Genomic DNA, 23,131 nt, shown 5'->3' with positions numbered 1-23,131 from the left:
CATGATTCTCTTATTTGTCTCCCAAAATTATTTGTATAAAAACGGATAATTTTACACATTGGTAGCCAATTTCTTAATCACCTTACATTCAACAGTGTATTTTTTAGCGTATTATTTAAGAAATGTCTTTCGAAGGCCTAAATGCAAAGAGGATCTGATACTCTAAAATGCATGTTTTCCAAACAATTAGTGTAAAAATTTGTCTATGCGTATTCCAGCTGTTCCTTCTCATTGCTTTTTAGCTATCCCCCTTTTATGCGTCATTTGCAGCAAATTATTTAATGTCTTTTCCAGAATTTGTTCATGAGCATGAATCCATTTGTTATATCCACACAGAATTAAATAAAAATTTGTTCCCTTAAATAAAAGTGGAGACGTTAACACCTAAAACGAGCGTGATAATCTAGTAGACTGTATGAATAAGGAATAAAGGTCCTTCAGCATCTACTCTATGTGCAAATAATTAACTAGGGCTTAGTTCTGAAAAATAATTTATAATGCCAGTAGGTAGATATAGCTAGTTGGCAATTGTTAATGCTTTATTCATGGATCGCAAGGGGTTTCAATTAGAGGAGGGGCAGGGAAAGGCTGATTGCCTCCTTTTGAAAAGCACTGTTTTAGTATTTTAATTAAAAATTATGACACAATCCTTGATACCCTACGTTTTCTTCAATCACTCAATCCTCCTTCCACCATCTAAAAATAAAACAAAATCCCGCCTTACATGTTTGTGTATGACACCTCAAAAAAAAATCTGTTTCTTTGCGATGAGACTTTATAGAAAGATATGTTAATGTCTTCTACAACTGAAAATGTATCGTAAAATACACGAAGACATTATTTATTCTTAGTATTTAATAATTAAATTTGAAGCAGACAGAATTAGAACAACCAGTTTAATACAAATGCTTCTTTGAACTTTTCTCTTTCTCTGAAAGACGAATATTACCCTGAAAGTTCTTTTTCTCTGAGTTTTTTTCTGTTCAACAAAGAGTGTGCTCATGGTCTACATAAGTTTTCGCACAGAAAAAACTTTGTATCCTAGTAACAAGGTCGGTCGTAACAAGGGGGGCGACCCACACCCTATCAAAAATGGGTGACTTAAAAACGTAGCAAAATGTGCATACACAAATTTTTGATACTCTTTTAAAGAAAAAAAAAATTACCAGACTACTTGTGCAGTATAATAAAAACTGATAATGTATCTACTTTATCACTTTTCCTCTTTACTTGTTTATTAATTTGATCTGTTTGACTATTGAGCCACTTAAGTCCCGTTGTCTTTCTTAACGGGATTTGATACATTAAAAATCATTTTGTGAGTCTAAGCGTTGGCTGACCGTCTCAAAGATTAAAAGGCCCATTGGCAAATTGTTCCAGCGCCTACAGGAGCTCCCAAATTGGTAAAATTTTGATAAAAATTGACAAATTTGGTAAAAATTTACAAAGAATCTGAAGTATGTCGACAGTTCAAAAAGCTAACAGCTGGCTAGTTTAAAATAGAGCAAACATATAATCTCTGACTAACTGATGTGCAGAGCGATGTCTGTTACATGCACATACAACATAAATAATATAATATGCATAATATGTTATGCATTCTGCGTCAGCAACATTTTCAATCAAGGCGGTTAGCAAAACAGAGAACTTCCAAAGCTGTCAAATTATAAATGATACTTGTTTTGTGCTGATATTTAAGGATTTCAATGCTTGAAAATTTTTAGAGACTGCCCTTTCTCGAACATCCATAAGGAAATTCTGCTCATTCAATAGAAATGAAAATCAAGATCCACCCTTCTAATGATACAAGTTTCATTAAATCTGAAAATCTTTGGCACAAAACGGGAAAAGTTAAATAGTTTTTCTAAGTTTCTTAGGAAAGTAGGTGGCGGCTTTTAGTTTTCTGTCGTTTATTTGGATCTCTTATCCAAGCTCGAAAAGTTAGGGTAAGACTGCCTAAACAATTCTAAATAGTTTGACCACACACACTATAGGGTAATCCTTTGTAGTATTGTATTTTCTTAGGTCCGCTTAAGAGTATGTCTGAAACCCAACATTTTAAATTGGTTTGCTCTTGGCTCGGTCAGCTCTATATCCAAACTAAAAGTTTCCTTGTTACCTATTTAATACTTTTCAATTAAACACGCAGTAGGGTAATCTTAATATCTAGGAAGACAGACTTCAACCTTAATCTGACACTCCATTTATATTTTGATTATGAGCTGCAATTAGGCTGCGTGGATTCTGGCCAAAGTAGACCCATTCATCTACTAGCAAGAGAAAACAATTGAGCAAAAATAGCGACAAGCTATCCGTAATGTCTCCCTATTAGCTTTGCGTTTGTCAATAGTCTTTGTTCTTCCAAGTCGTTCATCTTTGCGGTGAGATTGTGGATGGATGGAATGAATAATGATCCCTCATAATACATATCAGAGATTTCTTGTTCTACTAATACAGCCAATTTGGTTATTTGCTTTATAGCAGAATGTTTACCCGTTTTTTCGAAAAATAGTTCGAATCATTTATCATTTATGCTTTTTTAAAGGCAAGAACAGTTGCTCACCTATTAGCTTATCTAAAATAAAAACTCGGACCTCGGACACGAGCATTTTAGTAAATACGTCTTCCAAATCCCAGTTTTATTTAAGACTGTGGTTTTTATGTAGTATGGGCACGTATACAGTATTTTTTCAAAGGGAGAGGGAATACTAAAAAAGCAAATTTTGTTGGATAACTTTAATAATTTGTGCCCAGGAATTGGGGAAAGTTAGGGATTTACGGGGTGAGGAAGGCCCCAAACCCCCTCATAGTAAGTCCCAACAACCGGCTTAATGTTAGTAGTTCAGTGTTTTATTATTGTTATAAATTGAAAAAAAATTGTTATTCATTTTAGGTTATTTTCTGATGATATGTGAATTGATTATATGCGGATAATGATCTTAATGATTGACCTTCAGGAGTTTCTAAGGACATACATATTTTCTTTAAACAACAGCTGCCTTTTAAGCTAACAATGACCAACAGGAGCGGTTATAGAATCCCATGGGATGGAACTCATTGAATGAGTTATTCAGGATTCCGTTGGGAATGAGAGGTTCCAGTTGCAGAATAATCTTTATATAGCTTATAATACCTAAAATATTCCCTTTCCGTATGGTTCTCCGCGATTTGTAAGAGTTAAGGAGGGAATATTAAAACCCCACGGTATGCCTCTGATCAGTTACTAGGAATGCCTTGGCAACCTCTTGTTACCAAAGGCAAGAGTGCTATTTAAGTTCAATGTAGGTAACTTTCTAATCATATTATGCCTGCATAAGCAGTGGGAAGAGCATATAATTAACATATTCAGTACGTAGCAGCAACTAAAATTTCGACAGGACAAGTTGGCAAAGTGAACTGAAGAAATTTCACCTGCAAGTGCTTTGAGCCCTGGAACGTGATCTTGCGCCCATTTAAAGTAGACCATAGGGTTGTTCGCTGACGCACTGTTTTACTACACATGTACATTCAGGGGCAGGGATGTAAAAATACTTTCTAAAATCTACCCCGTAAACTATTTTTTGCACCCCTCAGGTAAGTGTATCACCAGTTGGGAACAAATGCGTCAGATAATGTGTTATCTTGTGAAAGATTAATTTGAGAAGTCCAAGGGCAATTTAAGGGAATGGAGTTACGATTCGAATGTAGTCTGTGAGTTATTATACAAAAACGCATGGCTGCAAGTAAATCAAAGTGGAAAGAGAGAACAATTTCCTGAAGAGATTGAAGTGAAGCGAAAAGAACTTGCTTCATAAATACATAAAGAAACTGCTAGGGATTTACAAACTTCAACTTTGAAGTTTTTGAGTTGTATTATATAAATCAAGTTTTAGGGTTTAAAGGTACAAAATGCTTCAATATTTTTTAAAAATAAATCCTGACCCTTGATAAAGGTAAAAATAATTTTTTTTTCAGTTTTTGGTTTTCTATAGAATTGATGTTATGCCTAACACTAAACCTAACGCTTAAACCTAAAAAATAGAAAAATAAAAGGCAACGAGCCTGAGAAAGGCAATTTGCCTGATTTTCAAAATAGGGACCCTTCTAAAATTCTAGGAATCTTGATGAAAATCGAACCATCAGATTCAGCGTATCTGAGAACCCTACTGTACAGGTTTCAAGCTCCTATTTTTAAAAATGTGGAATTTTGCTTTTTTTGGCACAAGAAAGATCACAGATACGTGTTTATTTATTGTTTTTTTTTCACAGTGATCATATCGAACCAGTTGTCCTAGAATATTAGAAGAGGGCTCATTTGAACGAAAATTAGAAGTTTTAAGGAGTTTTTTAAGTGACAAGATTAGAAAAAGATTAGAGGGTAGCTAGTACCCCTCCCACGCCCTTTTTTCACCAAACTCTTTCAATCAAAATTTTGAGATAGTCGAATTGTTCAGCATAGATGAAAGTTCAAATAACATAACCTCCCACAGCCCCCAGGGGAAAGATCTGTGGGCTATTGAATATGATCATTGTTTACGTATATTGTTAGATTTTTTGGGCAGGGGGGATTTTCTGATTGGGGGATTATGCACGGGGAAATTTTCCTTGAGAAGGGAAGTTTCTGTTGGTGAACTTTTCCGGAGAAATTTATTGGGGAAATTTGTTAGAATTCTTATACGAAATTCTTTTTATTTGTCTTTTTTTCTCTTTGTCGACTCAATTTTACATATAGAGATGCTAATGGTAATTGCCGTGGGTAAATTTCTCACCGAGATTGAACTGTCTAGAGGACCTTTCCGTCGAGATGCAGCTGGATTCCCCAAAATTATTTAAAAACAATCAGAAATTTAAAAACAAACGTTTTTTTTCAACTGAAAGTAAGGAGCTACAATAAAACTTAAAACAGACAGAAATTATGACGTATATGAGGGTTGGTTTTCCCCTTCTCATGCCTCGCTTTTTACCCTAAAGTTTGACTTTTTGGTTTGATTCTATAAGAATGACTCCTAAAATGCAAGGGTTGGTGAAACAAAACAATAAGAAGTTTTTTTTTTTTAAGTAGCCCACTAAAAACTTTAGTGTAAAGAGCGAGGTATTGAAGAGGGAACAAACCCCGTCATATATTTAACAACTTCAATTCGCTTATGTTTTAATGCTACCATTCACTTTCAGTTGGAGAAAAATTGTTTTTTACTTAATAACTTACAAACACCATAGCCACACTTAACTTTTATGTTAGTTCTCTGCTTTTAACTATGTTTGTAGTACAATGGCAACAATACAGTTTTAGCTGAAACTTAGCATATTCTATTAAATAGAAAAACCAAGGGAAAGTGTTTTGTATTTGTATTGAATCAAACTACCGAGAAACATACTAGTTCCAATTTTAATATGAAGGTAACTGGCGCTCTAACTTTTTCAGGCGATGCCTCTCTTTACTTATTTGCGTTTTTTCTTAAGAGGGAGCACAAATGGGAGAATCAGACGATGTGTCATACTTTTTTTTAGCATTTTCATGAAAGTGGCTTTTTGGGTACTTTAACTTAAAAAATTGAACAATAAACAAAAAAAAATTGCCCCCTTAAATTTCGGATAATGCATCCCCTCTCTTAATTTTCACAAATTGAATCCACTGCATGAAGATGGCTACCTGTAAATTAGTGAAGAAGTCACAATTTGTGTCTTTTTTGTACGCAGTTTAAAATAATCTGAACGTCAGTTTTGTCAAGCAGCTCAATAGTATTTTTTATATTTGGCAAATAGCATTAGAGTTAAAGTTTGAGAATACAACATTTTGTTTGAGTTTATGATATTTTTATCTAGGGTAAACAAACCACTTGGAAGCGGTGGGGAGGTTTTTCTCGGGGCGGTAGGATTCAGTTGGGTTGATATTTCGGCCCTGTGTCTGGAGGCCGTCCTTGGCGCAACACCAACAAAGATATGTATATGTGGAGGACTTGCAATGAAATGCGAAGTTTGAAACTGAGGGTGTTTTGGAAACTTTTGAAGCAGCCCTGGCGTCATTATTTTGACGGGGTTTGGCCAAAACTGATGAATAAATTGATGTGAGACGATGGGGTTCTTTCAAATGAAATGGAGTGATTGCATGCGAGCTTTCGCGGCTAGTCCTGATTTTTTGGTGGCGGGCTTTGAGGGTCTTTTTGCAACATGTTGTGGATATTTCTGAGTAATTATAAAAAAAACAAAATAGAAGAAAATTAACACTTAATCGGAGATTCAGCGACAGGAATAGATTGCGAAGTTTTAATGACCCTAGTTAAAATTTGTAATAAATTTTTAATGTATTTTCAGTTCCGTGATTCATTTTATCAGCAAATAAAAGGGCTTCCAATTGGAGCCCCTTTATCCGGACTACTGGAAAATATTTATGTCAAGAACCTCAAAAATTGGGCTTTAAGTTCATATTTGAAAACATTTATTGTTTTTGTCCCTTTTTTTATGGCTCAGAACGCTATTGTATGTTTTTCAGTATGATCCACTCTGGCTTTGTTTTATTGATTCTGACTAAAAAAATTTGCTTCATACAGATAGAAAAATATGAATGATTTTCTTTTGGAGAAAAGCTTAATGAGTCTGCTGCTCATTAGGGGCCTCCCCCAGGCCACTCAGCGCGTCCCAAGGTGGTGATAGTGGAACACCCTAAAGATATTTAGGGAAACTCAATAGGAGGCACGGACCAAGTAGGAACCTTGTCCCGGGGGTCCATAATAGAAACTGGGGCACCCTCGCCCGGGGTCGTAAATATAGGTGGAGGAGAAAGAAGGCCTCTCCAATGTACGCTAAACAGGGCCCACCGGCGTTTCCACACGTCCCATGAGTTATAAACTTTATCCCAGAAATGGGTTAAATTTTATGGTGACGCAGAACATAATCGGAGGAGGATCCTCTATAGGAGTACAACTTCGACAGAGCAAAAGATCCAGATATATTGACAAATGTCTCAGCAAAGGGCTGCCTCGACTCTTCAGGGGTGCCTAGAAGACTAGGGACATTGCAGTCAGCTCTATTCCCACTTGAGGATTGGCGCCCCTAGAGGAAATTATAGGCTACTAAACAAAACAGCATTCCCAAGGAATTCTGATTAATGTATAATTCTTCTGGGCTTGGTCTGTTTTGACGAGCGTTTTCGGGCTGAAAACCTTTTCCTGGCTGATTTATCTACTATGGGTTGCCTCCCCGTAGTAGTAGAATATTTGTAGGCATGAATATATAATGAGTCGGAGGTTATATGCTTGGGACTGTTTGTGCAGGATTTTGACTCTTGTTGATATGAGAGCATCATCAAGTTCTGAAAACCATGTTGTCACCAAGATGGGCCCAGGATTGCACAAAGCATCCATTCATACTGAAGGTCCCAGGGACTTCTTGATGTCCGGTTCTATGCCGGATTAAGCGCTTCAGTGTAGATTTGAGCACATATGCTGTTCCCCGTCCTGCACTGGTATCCAGGATAAGTGCATTTCCTGAGGCCAAAATAATTTCAATGATTTAAAGAACATGAACATCGGAACTTCGAATGTTACGACGTTAAAAAATAACTATCGCATATACATTTTGATTGACGAATTCAGACGATTCGAATTGGACTTATTGGGTTTCAGAAACTCATATCCCAGGGGTAGGAAGCACAAAAATTGGGTGATATAGAACTTGTTTACTCAGGCAGAAAAGATGGGGTGCATAGACAGGGATTAGGGCTTATGATGAATAAGGAAGCTGCTAAGTCTTGTTTGTGGTGGGAAGGTATCAATAATAGAATACTAATTGCTCATTTTATGACTAAAAAGTTCAAGGTTTCAGTTATAGCAGTATATGCCCCTGTTGAACCGACTGACGGATACTAGTGACTCAATTGAAGATTACTTACAGTTACAGGAGCAAACAGACAGGTGTCCCAGGTAGAAATATGGTGTTTTTACTAAGAGATTTTTGCGCCCAGGTTGCTAGAAATAGGGATTGATAGTATCCTAGCCTAGGTAAATTTGGTATAGGAAAAGAAAACAGTAATCGGTACAGACTTTTGCAATTTTCTAGGTATAACAATCTAGTTGTTATACCTGTCTGGTATATTAGCGTCTGGTCATAAAATGACCCATAAGTTGACATGGTATTCACGTGGTGGTAAGACTACAAACCTTATTTATTATGTTATAGTAAACCAAAGACTAGCAGGATAAATACATGATGCTAGGGTATACAGGAGCGCTGTTATTGATGTTAAAAGTAAAGATTACCATCTAGTAGTGTCTAGGGTTAATTTAAAGCTGCAATTTCGGAAGAGAATATCTAGCAAAGGTCTTATCCTTGTATGGTATACCGGACAAATACATTAAAATGATTAGTGCTATGTACGGGAATAACACTGCTTCGACTAGGTAGGTAGGAAATGAAGTGAGCAGCTGGTTTTGTATTAAGTCCGGAGTTAAGCAGAGTTGTGTTCTACCCCCCCTTTATATGGATCATTTTGATGGACCTTGTCTTAGGGAGCACAGGAAAGGCAATGGGAGACCACGGAATCAAATGGGGGAACTCTACTGGACTTAGATAGTGCGGATGATTTAAGCATCCTAGATGAAAGTGTGAGCAAAATGAATGAAATTTTAGAGGTGTTGCAAATTCAGGGTGCTAGAATAGGTTATAAAATTAATCTTAAGAAGACAAGATGGTGGGAGCACTGAAGATGTTAAAAGTAGAATAGCCAAAGCTCAGGGTTTTTTTCATAGTTAAAAAAGTTTGGAAGAATAGGAAGAAATTCTGCAAACCAAGATTAAAATATTGGAAGGTACAGTGATGACAGTGGTCGAATATGGCTCTGAAGCATGGGCACTACGGAAAGCAGATGAAGATTTACTAGATATTTTCCAGAGAAATTGCTTACGGATTGTTCTGGGTACCCAGCTGACTGACCGTATTTCAAACATTAGGCTTTAAGAAAACGTGGTTCAATCCCGCTTTCTACGACTATAATGAAAGCAAGGTTGAGATGGCTAGGGCACGTTCTGCCAATGAAGGATGACAGATTGCCGAAGATTGTCCTTTTCTACTAGCCGCCTAGGGCTAGACGGAAAGCAGGTTGTTCTCGTCTGAGGTGGGAAGATGTCATAAAGAAAGATTTAAAGGAAATGGGAACTTCCTGAGATGGTGTAAAGAGGGAGGCTTTGAATAGATTGGGATAGAGGAGGAGCTTGCATAGCTCTTTTAGCCTCAGGCGGCCTGGTGCTGCGATGAATTGTTAGTAGCAGTAGTAGCAGTAGCAGTTTGAGAAGGGTGTATGTGTGTGTGGGTTTTTATTTTTCTCTTTCTTTTTATTTACCTATAGTGTTTTCACACCTAAGTTTTCTTTTATATTATAAGTCTTTCTATACATCTTACCCTTCAATTAAGTTTGTTCAGGTTTTATATTTGGCTGTCTAAAACAAAGTGTGTTTTACCTAATTCGTTTTTAAATTAATCCCATTCGCTCATCTTTCAACTTGCGGAAACTTTGTCAGATGCTGCTAAATTTTATTTCATCTTTTTTATTGAAAAAAGAAAATAATTTTGGGTCAGTTAGACATCCAATTTATATTGCCTTCCATCTCTCTGTCAGGTTTCATCAATCTTTTCCTTTGGGAAGAAGAAAGAAATATTTGTTTACATAGAGAGATAGACAAATCTACAGTTACAAATTTAACGGCTCAGTGGAATATAATTTTTTGTAAACTTGAACGGGATCTAGTGCCCTTTTAATTTGATTCCTTTTCTAGTGACACCAGATTCTTAATAACAAAAGTTATTATTACCAATGGAACCATAAAATGTATTAAACCATATTGTTGAGGGGTATTGCCAATTAAAAACCGACTTTGCAATTTCCCTGCTAATCTAGATTGCCACTGCAACGGTATCTTATAAAACCTAGGCTATTAATTTACAATCTGGCTTGTCAGTGGGAAAGGCCTTGGTATAGACGCGAGCTCTGGTGGACAGATTTTCTTCTAAAGGTAATTTTACAAAACATTTTCGCCTTTTTCCAATCTTCCAATCAAGAAATTATTGTTCTTTTTTCATTCTCCTATATTTGAGAATAAGAGATAAGTTAAGGGGTACATGTATAGGTAGGAATATGTAGCGTCCTTGATCTCACCCCCCCCCAAAAAAAAAAATCTTGGTTCTTATGACTTTTCCTACATGAAAGCCTTGCTGTTCAAAAGTTAAGCAGTATTTGACACTTTTTGTTTCTGCTGATTATTAATATTGTATGTATATTAGTTGTGCGCTTCTTTTTGTTGGAATAAATCTCTCTGTCTAAAAGACTTTTCCTGATTTTTATCTTCCCGAATGTGTCCTCCTTGAACAGTCCCTTGCTGTGTGTGAATTGTGTTTTATTAAAGAAACTAATTATTACGCATTTTCTATTGAAGGGTATATGACACACTTTTTTTTCTTCTGACAATTCTTTTTTTGCAAAAACTTTTTTCTAAGAACCAAAGAAGTCATAATTCATGGCGAGTATTTTTGCATTAACCAAACACCGTTTCGGCTTAACCTCTGGTTATCGTAAAAATAGGCCCATCGTGTCGTTAAAGTTCAAAACCCCTCAAAATATTTAAAGGTATCTAAAATTGAGAATCTAATCGAGGTATCTAAAACCAGAGAAGTCCTAACCCACGGCAAGTATTTTTGCATTAACCAAACACCGTTTCGGCCTAATCTCTGGCTATCGTAGAAATAGGCCCTTCGTGTCATCGAAGTTCAAAACCCCCCAAAATATTTAAAGGTATCTAAAATCGAAAATCTAATCGAGGCATCTAAAACTAGAGAAGTCCTAATCCATGGCAAGTATTTTTGCATTAACCAAACACCGTTTCGGCCCAACCTCTGGTTATCGTAAGAATAGGCCCATCGTGTCGTAGAAATTCAAAACCCCCCAAAATATTTTAAGGTATCTAAAATCGAGATTCTAATCAAGGTATCGGAAATAGAGAAGTCCTAATCCATGGCAAGTATTTTTTCATTAACCAAACACCGTTTCGGCCTAACCTCTTGTTATCGTAAGGATAGGCCCATCGTGTCTTCGAAGTTCACCCCCCCAAAAAAAAAAAAATTAAAAAGAATCTAAAATCGAGAATGCAGATTGCAAATTTCCGCACCCAGGAAGATCATGGAAGTCACTCTGTAACGTTAAACATGTGGAAATATTTTCAGCATTGTGTTTGTGTAACGAGTATATTTTCTTTGTTTTATGTTAAAAGTTAATAATTCAGGCAAATACTTTATTTCTCATCTGTAGGAAACAAATGCCATCCTCTAAGAAACTGTAGGAAGGGATCCTTTATTCACCACCCACTTGGCAGTTATCTTTCCTGTAAGTCAAAGGATCTTTGCTTTGAATTATGTCACACTTCTATTTAAAGCTCATAATCTGGTGTAAATATAACGGTAGAAGTATATTAGAAGCTCCTACTTCCCACCAAGTTTGATCTTTCTTTTAAATATACCGAGGACAAGTTTTCAGGTCTTCACACAGTCTTCCCCTTTACTTATGCCCAAAACAGTCATAACTAGGACATCAGCTCTTACTTCCCACTAAATCGAGGCCAAACAAGCTCTTCTCGGAGATGTCGTGATGACAAGAATTTGGGGAGAGGTTCTTCAAAGAACTTCTTCTTTGAAAGAAGAAGTTCTTTCAAGAATCCCCAAGATTTGGGGATTTAAGCTCTTCATTTTGGAACTTAAAACTAGCTGTATCGTTACTAGTAACTATCATTTTGATGTCGCTTAAAGCGATAGCGTCAACGTTTCAATAGTGTCATAGTAAAGTTTTGGGATATGTGTATGAGAGAATTTTTTTATTTTATACATTGGAATTCATCATATTTTGTCATTACGGGCATTACTGACCTCCCCCTTATTGACATGCCTGGTAAGGGTATCGAATCAAACATAGTTACAGCTTCTTGCATGGTATACTACTACTATCTGTGCATGGTATTCTACCATACACACTACTATCTGCAGACAGTCCCTCTGGAGAGTATCTAGCAGACACTCCTCTTCTTTCAAATCTGCAACCACAAACTATAATTCAGTTCGAAATAATAACAAATCATTTCTTTCAAGACGGCCCCTGCATTGATGTTTGATAGCGTTATGTCACTTGCCCACGGTCTTGCTGCCTTAGACAGAGGAGCCACCCTACGGATAGCAAATGTATCATGTGAAGATGAAAAACCATGGTCAGACGGAACTTCGCTTTTCAACTACGTTAATACTGTAAGTATTTAATCTTGGAGGTACGTGCGCAATAATAATACAAAATATTATGTAATAACTTCAACAAGAAGTACCCAGAAATACTGGAAAATTTAGGACTTAGATGGGGTCCAGATCCCGCCCCCCCTATTGTGAATATTCATGGGCCATTTTATTTACTATTGCTAATAGTATCCTTATATAAGTTTTTTTTTATAAATATTACTTGATTTATCCACAAATAGGTTAACCTCCCATAATGAAACTACTGTAGCTGAGGCACTTTTTCTCATTTTTGCACCTTTTCTTTAAAAGTTTATCTTTTATAACAAAAGTAATGTAATTGAAACAAGTCTAAGATGTAAGCAAAAATGTCAAGTTGTCGTTCTAAACTGCGCAACATTCATTGTAGAGTTGAACTATGCTCATCTCCTTAATTTGTATTTTTTTTTTACTAAGGGCAAAAGAAAATCCCATCAAATGATCTCTCGATGGCTTTTCATTATCCCCATGTACCTTGTGTCAGTAATTGCTAAATAAAACTCATCCACCCTCTCCCGAAGAATCCTTTCGATATCTTTTTGTCATCCAATTTTCATCTTCTTCAGTAACCAAGAAGGTAATAAGACTAAGAATGCACTGGAGGTTCATTATCAAAAGGATTCCATACGATGGAATAAATGGCTTGGAATGGAACAAACCTACTCTGTCACCGGAACTTGAAATAAACGAGGTCAATGTGCAGTGGAATAAGGTTCCGAGTAAATAACACAAAGACTAATGCTTGAACTAGTTTGAAAGTAAATGGGAGGCGAGAAAAAGGGAGCATGTTTTTATTATGATCAATCTCTAATCATAGGCAGCACAATATTTCTACCTATAGTATGATCAATATGATCTTACAATATTATTTCTTTTATTTTTTACTAGCCCACTTTGCATAAATGAAGTTGCCGTAGAAACTTTGGAGAGGGCTCCTTCAATGAAAATTTAAATCTATAGCGTGTTTTTTAAGAAACTGAAGTTAATTGGGGACAAACTGTCTTCCCCTAAATCCTTCCTAGGTATTCCTCCTCAATCCCCAAAGATATCTGATCAAATTTTTTAGATAACTGTTTGGTTCAAAACAGTCTCGAAGATCCAATAACTATGCCTCCAGGGATGACATGGCCAGCCACAACCCATAGGGCAGGCTATGTAAATTATGCAAGTTTCCGGTTTGTTTACATATAGGTTTTATTATTAGGAAAGGTGGGTTATGTTTGATGTAAAGCCTTCAAAAAGGCTAAGGGTATTAAAGCGAAACTTTTAGGGGGTGTTGATGGGAGTGTAAAACTGAATCCAAAGAAATAACATGCATCCAGGTGGTCAAACTAGAGTACCTGCAATATTTCAGGAATGAATGAGGTTATTAAGCTCAATTTTCTGAGGGCATGTTGAGGAGGATGTAAAACTAAATCAAAAGATACTATGTTTATCCGGGATGGCAAGAGTGTGTATACGTTATGTCCCAGGAATAGCTAAGGGTATTAAGTTGAAACTTTCAGAGGATTTTGAGTAAGCTTTTGAAATATATCAAAACAGACTTGTGCATCCAGATTGTCAAAGGGTCCAAATTGCAATATCTTAGGAACGGCTAACGGTGTCAGTTTGAAACTTTCACTTACATTGAAATAAACCAAATATACTGTATGCATTCAGGTTGTCAAACGAGTCGTATCATCAGTAGTCCAGGAACGTCTAAAGGTTTTAGTTGAACCTTTCATATAATACTGAGGGTGATGTTGAATTACAACAAAAGACGCTATGTAAATCTGTGCTGTCGAGGGGTATATCTGTCATATCTCAATAACAGCGAAAGTATCGAGTTAAAATTTACAAGGAATGTTGAGGAGGATATTGTAACACTTTATGAAAGCCAAGTGCACCCAGGTTGTCAAAAAGGTTACATCTACTTTATCTTAGGAACGGCCAAGAGCATAAATTCAATCTTTTAGGGGATGTTGAAGGGGCTATTAAACTACTTCTACTACTGCTACTAACGACAAATCACCGCAGAATCAAGCCGCCTGAGGCCTACGCTGCTACGCATGCTCCTCCTCCATCCCAATCTATTCAAAGCCTCAAATAAAACCTTGTAAAACCATGTTGTCAAAAGGGCATATTCATAATATCCCAGGAACGGCTAAGTGTATTAAGTTTAAACGTTCAGGGCATTTTGAAGAGGTTTTTCAAATAGATCAAAAAAAGAAATTTTTTGTATCCTGGTTGTCGAGAGAACGATTGTGCAATATTTCAGGATCGGCCATGGGCATTAGCTTGAAACTTTCAAGGTATGTTGAGGGGGAGTGTTGAACTAAATCAGAGGTCACTTTATGAATCCAGGTTGTCAAAACAGTGTGTCCACAATGTTTCGGGACCGGCTAAGGGTATTAAGTTGAAACTTCCAGTTAGTAGGGCCTATAACTACTTCCACCCGTGGCTTGTCCAAAGCCTGGAAATAACCCTTTTCCAAAATAAGTCATACTGAAGCCAACCTTCAACCAAATATTCCGTCCCTAGAGAAAACTTACTTTGTATGGAACTTGGTATTTACCAAGTGACATACAGTAACCACAAATTCTGTAGGTCTGTCGGTCTGTCAGTTCCGGTCTTGCTAGTTTAGGCACTTCCAGATAAGCTAGGACGACGATATTTGGCAGGCGTATCAGAGACCAGACCAGATTAAATTTGAAATAGTTGTTTCCCCGATTCCACCATCTGGGGGGGGGGAGTGGGAGGACGGTTAATTTGGAAAAATTACATCGGATCTTAATTAAATTTGATATTTAGATGGATATCATGTCTCAGAGCTCTTACTTTAAATTCCGACCGGATCAGGTGACATTGGAGGGGGAAACCTAAAATCTTGGAAAATGCTTAGAGTGGAGGGATCGGGATGAAACTTAGTGGGAAAAATAAGCACAAGTCCTAGATACGTGATTGACATAAACAGAACGAATTCACTCTCTTTTGGGGAGTTGGGGGGAGGGTTAATTCTGAAAAATTAGAAAAATGAGATATTTTTAACTTACGAAGGAGTGATCGGATCTTGAATTTCATCGGATGAAATTTCATATTAGAAGGACCTCGTAACTCAGATCTCATGTTTTAAATCCCAACCGGATCCAGTGTCGTTGGGGGGATTTGGGGGGGACCTTGGAAAACGCTTAGAGTGGAGTGATCAGGATGAAACTTGGTGGGAAGAATAAGCACAAGTCCTAGATACGTGATTGACATAACCGAAATGGATTTGCTCTCTTTGGGGGAGTTGGAGGGGGTGTTAATTCGGAAACATTAAAAAAATGAGGTATTTTTAACTTGCGAGTGGGTGATTGGATCTTAATGAATTTTGATATTTAAAAGGACCTTGTGTCTCAGAGCTCTTATTTTAAATGCCGACCAGCATTAAGCCTCTGATTTTTCTTTTAAATTAATCTATTGATTCTTATAATTTTGCTAGAGCTCATGCCATATGAGCTCTTGGCTCTTCCGACCTCGTCACATATGCCATATGAGCTCTTAGCTCTTATTTTATTCTTTCTTAGAAGATTTTCGACTTAGTCTCATGGTTTTTGCCACTTCATGGTGTGAAAACTGCTGCTAGAAATAGATAGGTTGCAACTTCTGCCGTATTGTCTTCTAGTATATTTAAATGTGTGCTTGCATCGTTCCTGCTTCCCCTTAAAAGTTCTGTTTCTTACGGTAATATTGGTTTGTCTTCTGTTACATATGCAGACGACGTTCTTCTTGTTGCACGGACTCGCCGTGGATTGCTTTACAATTTTACTATATTAACCAATGAACTATCTAAGATTGGACCGTCAGTTAATGCGTCTAAATGCGAGTTTATTTGTTTTAATAGCCCTTATGTGGTCGCTCCATTCGTTGCTGGGACTGCAATTCTGCCATGTTCTTCTTTAGTTAGTTGGCTTGGTCTGTGTTCCGGTCCTGCACTTTCCACTACCTTTTCATCCCTAGTGAATCAAGCCGTGAAAAACCTACGCGTCGCTTACGGACAAATATCCCCAAACAAAAGCCGTTACAACCGCAACGGTTTGTGCGTGATTCATAACGCTTATTGCGCCCCTGTGCTTTTGTTTTTGTCATGCATGGCTCATCTGTTTCGTAAGCAAAATCCCCATACTCTACGTGCGGCTTATTTCAGATATTGCAAATTCCTCCTCCGGCTTCCTAGATGGCACCAAAACAGAAAAATAATTGCTCGATTTGGCTTAATAGATGTGCCTTCTCGGATTCGGTCTTCCAGTGATAATTTATGTAAAAAGACTATCTACTTTGTTATCTACTTTTATATATATATATATATATATATATATATATATATATATATATATATATATATATATATATATATATATAGAATAAATACTTGAAGTACTACTTGAAGTAATGCTTAAGTACAATTTTGGCGAGTACTTGATATTTGATACTTAAGTAAGAATTTGGAAAGTACTTATTACTTGATATTTAAGTAAAAAAGCAATGATTACTTAATACTTGATACTTAGGTAAAAATTTGGAGTACTTGTTGCAGCACTGATATATATACATATATATATATACTAACTGTTGGTGTGGCCCCCCGCTTAACATTTTGAACCGTAAAGAAGTCTCCATTAAAGTCTTAGAACAAAGGAAACCACAACCAAAAACAAGTCTATTTGTGTGTATTCTTGATGTTCTATTTTTATTTTTAAATTAAATAAAAAAACAAGTTTTTTAACTGAAAGTAAGGAGTGACATTAAAACTTAAAACGAACATAAATTACTCCATATATGAAAGGGGATATTTCCTCCTTAACGCCCCGCTGTTTACGCCAAAGTTTGACTTTTTCTTTCAACTCTTCTTTTTAAAACAGAAAAAAGCTTTAGCGTAAAGAGCGGGGTGTTGAGGAGGGAACATCCTCTTTCATATGTAGAGTAATTTCGTTTTAAGTTTTAATGTTGCTCCTTACTTTCAGTTAAAAAATTTGTTTTTTTATTTAATTTCTGAACGTTTTTAATTAATCCATGTTGTGATTTTAGCACTCGGCACTTGAATAATTAAAACTAAATTTGCATATTCGTTTTTTTTTGGCTAAATGGCTTTCTCATAGTTTTGATCGGACGATTTCGAGGAAAAAAGGAGCGAGAAAGTAGGCTTAGTTACCCCCCAATTTTTTAGGTTACTTAAAAAGGCAACCAGAACTTTTAATTTTATGAATGTTCTTATTAGTAAAAATATACGTAACTTACGAATTAACTTGCGTAACGAACTTCTAAATCCGTATGTTTTTATTACGTATAAGAGGGGGTTCGCCCCCTCGTCAATACCTCGCTCTTTACACTAAGGCTTAAATTTTGTCCTATTTTTTTTAAGAATGACCCCTGAATCACAAAGGCCATAGAATAAATAGTTGAAATTAATAAAATTGCTTTAGCGTAAAGAGCGAGGTATTAGGAGGACGTGAACCCCTCATATGCGTAATAATTTCTGTTCGTCTTAAGATTTAATGCTGCTCCTTACTTTCAGTTGAGGAAACTTTTTTAAATTTATCTCTTCATTGCTCTTTAAAAAATACCAAAAATGACAAATTCCTCAATGGAAAGTTCCTTCCGCATAACCTCCTCCCCTCAACCCCTTCCCCAACCAAAAAAACCCTTTGAAAGTGTCTGTATACTTCCCAATAACCATTACTGTGTGTAAGCACTGGTCAAAGTTTGCAACTTGCAGCCCCTCCCACGAGGACTGTGGGGGAGTAAGTCGTCCACAAAGACATAGTTTCTAGGTTTTCTGACTATGTTGAACAAAGTTGCTATTTCAAAATTTTGATCCGGTGACTTTGGGAAAAAATGAGCATGGGAGGGGGCCTAGGTGTCCTCCAGTTTTGTCGGTCACTTAAAAAGGGCACTAAACTTTGAATTTCTTTAGAATGAGTCCTCTTGCGACATTTTAGGACCACTGGGTCGATGCGATCACCCCTTGGAAAAAAACAAAAAACAAATAAATACGCATCCGTGATCTGTCGTGTGGCAAGAAATACAAAATTTCAGATCACATCCGTGATCTGATGGTGTGATTTTCGTTAACATTCTATGACACTTAAGGGGTGTATCCTCCTATTTTCTAAAATAAGGCAAATTTTCTCGGGCTCGTAACTTTTGATGGGTAAGATTAATTTGATGAAACTTACATACTTAAAATCAACCCTAAAATGCAATTCTTTTGATGTAACTATTGATATCAAAATTCAATTTTTTAGAGTTTCGGTTACTATTGAGCCGGGTCACTCGTTACTACAGTTCGTTATTACGAACTGTTTGACAACAAATCAAAACTCTCTCAATAATTGAGTTCAAAACAAATTCATTTAAACAAACAGATGCGGATCCTTAATTCATTTCTTATTCCTCTATTAATCCATTCAAAGTTTTACAGTCAATAAATAGTAGGTCAAAATCTTAATCCTTAAGCGAAAGATGATGCAAATATTATTTATTAGCCGATAAAAGATCAATTCCAATTAAAAATAAACAAATTTGTTTTTTAAATGTTTTTTAAGCATTTAAAAAAAAAAATTTTAAGTATTTTTTTCAAAAAAGAGCTTCTTCAAACCAAAAACTAGAAGAAACAGAGTAAAATAATAACTCAAACATAAAACGAACAGAAATACTATAAATCAACAAATAAGGCAAAAATCTAGAATAAATTACAGTTAATAATTAAGATAAATCATAAATCTAGAAATTAGCAGAGACAGGGATAGGGCTAAGCCTTCTAGAGGTCAGAGTGGGATTTGCACTTAACTGAAAACAAATTGTTTTTTTTTTATTTTAAGAATTGATAAATACAAAATTCTTGAGATTTCCAGAAATAAACATGTTTATATTTTAAAAATTCAGTCAAATTTCATTAGTTCATTTTAGTGATCTTGATTATTATGGTGACTTTTTTCTCTTTTTGAAGATATTGTGAACCCGATATTTGAAACTACTCGGTTTTCGGTACTCCTGTTTGTTATTATCTGCGTTTTCTCTACTCCTGGGAGTTACATAATCTACTACTACTACTACTATTTCTAACAACTCACCGCAGCAACAAGCCGCCTGAGACCAACACAGCTACGCAACCTCGTCTTCCATCCCAATGTATTCAGAGCCTCCCTCAATACATCCTCTTGAGAAGTTCCTATTGCCTTTAAATCTTTCTTCATGACATCCCTTCACCCCAGACGAGGACGACCTGCTTTCCATTTAGCCCTAGACGGTTGGCCGAAAAGGACAGTCGTCAGCAATCGGTTACCCTTCATCCGCAGAATGTTCCCTAACCATCTCAACCTTTCATTCGTTATAGCTCGAGAAAGTGGGACTAAGCGACACTTTTCCTCCAGCCTACTGTTTGAAACACGATCAGTCACCCGGGTACTCAGAACAATCCGTAGGCGATTTCTCTGGAAAACATCCAGTAAATCTCCATCCGCTTTCCGGAGCACCCATGCTTCAGAGCGATAGTTGAACACTATTATCACTGTACCTTCCAAAATTCTAATATTGGTTTGCAGACTTATCTTCCTATTCTTCCGAACTTTTTTTAACCGTAAAAAAACACCCTGAGCCTTGGCTATTCTAATTTTAACATCTTCACTGCTCCCACCGTCTTTACTAATAATACTACCAAGGTAAGTTAAGCTGCCCACCTGATCAATCTTTTCGTTACCAAACGTGACCTTTTCATCTTCACTTATTTCTAGCCTTAGTGACTTAGCCTTCTTAACATTAATTTTCAAACCTATTCTAGCACCCTGAACTCGCAAAACCTCTAAAAGTTCTTTCCTTTTGCTCATAATTTCATCTAGGATACTTAGATCATCAGCATAATCGAAGTCCAGGAGAGTTTTTCCTCCCCATTTGATTCCATGGTCTCCTATTACCTTTCCTGTGCTCCGTAAGACAAGGTCAATCAAAATGATCCATGTAAAGGGGGATAGAACGCAACCTTGCTTAAGTCCTGATCTAATACAAAACCAGCTGCTAACTTCGCTTCCTACCTTAACCGCAGCAGTATTATTCTCGGGCATAGCACTAATCACTTTAATATATTTGTCTGGTATACCATAGAGGGATAAGACCTTTGCTAAAGCTCTTTTATCAATAGAATCGAACGCTTGCTCATAATCTATAAAACTGAGGACCGAAGGAGTTTTACAACTAAGGAACTTCTCAATTATTAACCAAAGAGTGTAAAACTGGTCGACTCATCCTCTACCTTTTCTAAAACCGCACTTTGTCTACAGCATCTCTCAGTCTAAAAAGTATCATATTGTTAAGTAATTTGCTACCTACAGAGACCAGACTAAGGCCTCGATAATTACAACGCTCACTCCTATCACCTTTCTTATACAGTTGTTTAATTAAGGTTTTCCTAAAATCGGTAGGTACTCTCCTTTTTTCAAAAATTATATTCATAATCTTCAATAACTTATTTCCAACCTCGAAGCCACCATGTTTAACAAACTCATTTACCACATTATCATCACTTGGAGCCTTATTATTTTGTAATCCTTTTAGTACTGTCGCTATTTCTTCCTCACAAAAGAAATCTTGCTTCACATCCAAGGTATCACAAACTTTTTAATTTTCCTCTGTATCTTTTCCGGCAACTGCAACTCGGTCTAGCAAATTCTCAAATTGTTCCATCCATCTCTCTTTAACCATTTCCTTATCACTAATTGTGGACCCGTTCCTATCTTTAACTTTGACAAGGACAGATTGACTACTCCCTCTCAATTTATTAACATGCCAGTACAATATTTTACTATTATGCCGTCAAGCTGCATCTTCCATACCCTCGGCAATTTTATCCATTGCCTACACTTCATACCTCCTTAGTTCATATTTTAATGCTTGTTTTACTGTCTTTACATCCCTTTTCCGTATCTCCGTAGATAAATCCATCAGAAAAAACCCAGTAGATAATTTAGGTAGGAAGAGGTTTTTCAGCCCAAAAATTGCCGTCGAAATAGACTATGCCCAGAAGAATTATCCATTAATCAGAATGCCTTGCGAATACTGTGTTGTTTACTAGGCTATAATTTCCTCGAGGTCAACCACTCCTCAAGTGTGAGTAAAGTTGACCACAAGGTCCCCAGTCTTGCAGGTACCCCGAAAGGATCGAGGCAGCTTATTGCAGAGGCCGTTGTCCATAGATCTGGATTATGAGCCCTGCCACAGTTGTCCTCCTATAGAGAATCCTCTCACGATGGTGTTTTGTGTCACAATGCAATTTAACTGATTACTGGGAGAATATTTGTAACTCACGGGACGTGTAGACACGCTGGTGGACCCTAATGAGTTTACATCTAAGGGGTCTTCTTCCTCCTCCACCTGTATTTATGGCTCCGGGTGAGGGTGCCCCAGTTTTGTAATGGACCCCCAGGGACAAGCCCCCCCCCTTTGGTCCGTGCCTCATATGGAGGTAACCTACATATATGTAGGGCGTTCCCCTATCACCACCTTAGGACATGCTGAGTGGCCTGGGGGAGGCCCCTATTATTAGATATTATTATCTGTTATCAGATATTATCAAATATGATATAATATAACAGAACGTGAAAGATTACACAGAATAAAGCAGATGAACAGCCAACCTAAACAAACAAACAAACAAAACAAGGCGTAGTAGTATTATGGATTATTAAGGATTTCCAGCAAGGTTTGGTGTTATTGTGAGAGCGTCACATTTTGAGCTTCAAAAACCACGGCTGTTAACATCAACTGAAAACTACAACGGCTTTATATGACAAAATTGCAGGAAAATACATGTAAAAAAAAGATAAAAAAATAAAATTTTCCAGCGAAACTTGGCAAAACTAAATATACAACTTCACATGTTAGATTTCTTCCCAGGATTTAACTCATTTTATAGGTCGGGGTGGGGGGGGGGGCTCCTGGTACTTGAAAGTGTATTTATAGACCCAAGTATCCGGATTTGAAGTACTTTGACACGTACTCCCGAAGTGATCCCTTGGTTGCATCTCACCAATCTTAGCGATATATTTCCCATATATCTACCTCTTGTGTTTAAGTGTGAAAATCAACTTTATCCAGTATTTAAAGAAATTAGGAAAGAGAAAAAAGGAATGTGGCTGCTAATAGTTTAAATGAACAAAATTTACATTCTCGCATTTTTTTTCGTAATACTTTCGCTTTTATTTTTGAACATTAGTGAAATTTTCACCGATTGCAAAAAAATGAGGCTTCACAATAACCCCTCAAATTAAAAAAAACAAACAATATCTTTGCAAGGGTTTCTGATTTCGTGGATGCGGAAAAAAACTGGAATTTTACAAGAAAAGCGAGTAAATAAGCACCCGAAATCTCTTCAAGTAATTGGTGTTAAAACTAATGCAGCCGTAATTAATTAAAACCGATAGGAATCTTGAACCAAGAGTTTTAAAAGTTTACTTTATTACTTAAATCTTAAACTTACAACGGCATAATAAAACAGATAAACCGTATCAACGGCATAATAAAACCGTAAACAATGGGAAATTTTCATAACTTCAGCCCTTTTTCTTGGGGCTCTGTGGAGTTGTGTCATCCCCAAAGAAATAGTTATTGGATCTTTCAACTATACTGAACAAAATGGCTATCTCAAAATTTTGATCAGACGACTTTGGAGAAAAAGAGTATGGGAGGGGGCTAGTCGCCCTCAAATTTTTTGGTTACTTAAAAAGGGCACTAGAACTTTTAATTTCTGTTCAAATGAGCCCTCTTTTAGTCTTCTAGGACTATTGGTTTGACACGACGACCTTGAGGAAGAACAAAGAAAAAATTAGAATAAAATAAGTGAACA

At 36.6% G+C, this 23,131-nt stretch overlaps 1 protein-coding gene across 15 annotated transcripts in view; it reads left to right on the top strand.

Annotated features, from left to right (window-relative positions):
• Nucleotides 1-23,131, top strand: part of LOC136036379 (glutamate receptor ionotropic, kainate 2-like) — a gene marked incomplete at its 5' end in the record, with an annotated part of 326,696 nt that overhangs the window by 120,852 nt on the left and 182,713 nt on the right. For all 15 annotated transcript variants that reach the window (XM_065718683.1, XM_065718607.1, XM_065718615.1 and 12 more), the window contains 1 exon segment: nt 12,103-12,255. In XM_065718683.1, coding sequence (XP_065574755.1) covers nt 12,103-12,255 — 153 coding nt within the window.

Source organism: Artemia franciscana, chromosome 2 (assembly GCF_032884065.1).
Source record: "Artemia franciscana chromosome 2, ASM3288406v1, whole genome shotgun sequence".
NCBI classification, from domain to species: Eukaryota; Metazoa; Arthropoda; class Branchiopoda; order Anostraca; family Artemiidae; genus Artemia; species Artemia franciscana.
Note: the sequence above shows the minus strand (reverse complement) of the source record. Positions and strands in the feature narration are given on the sequence as shown.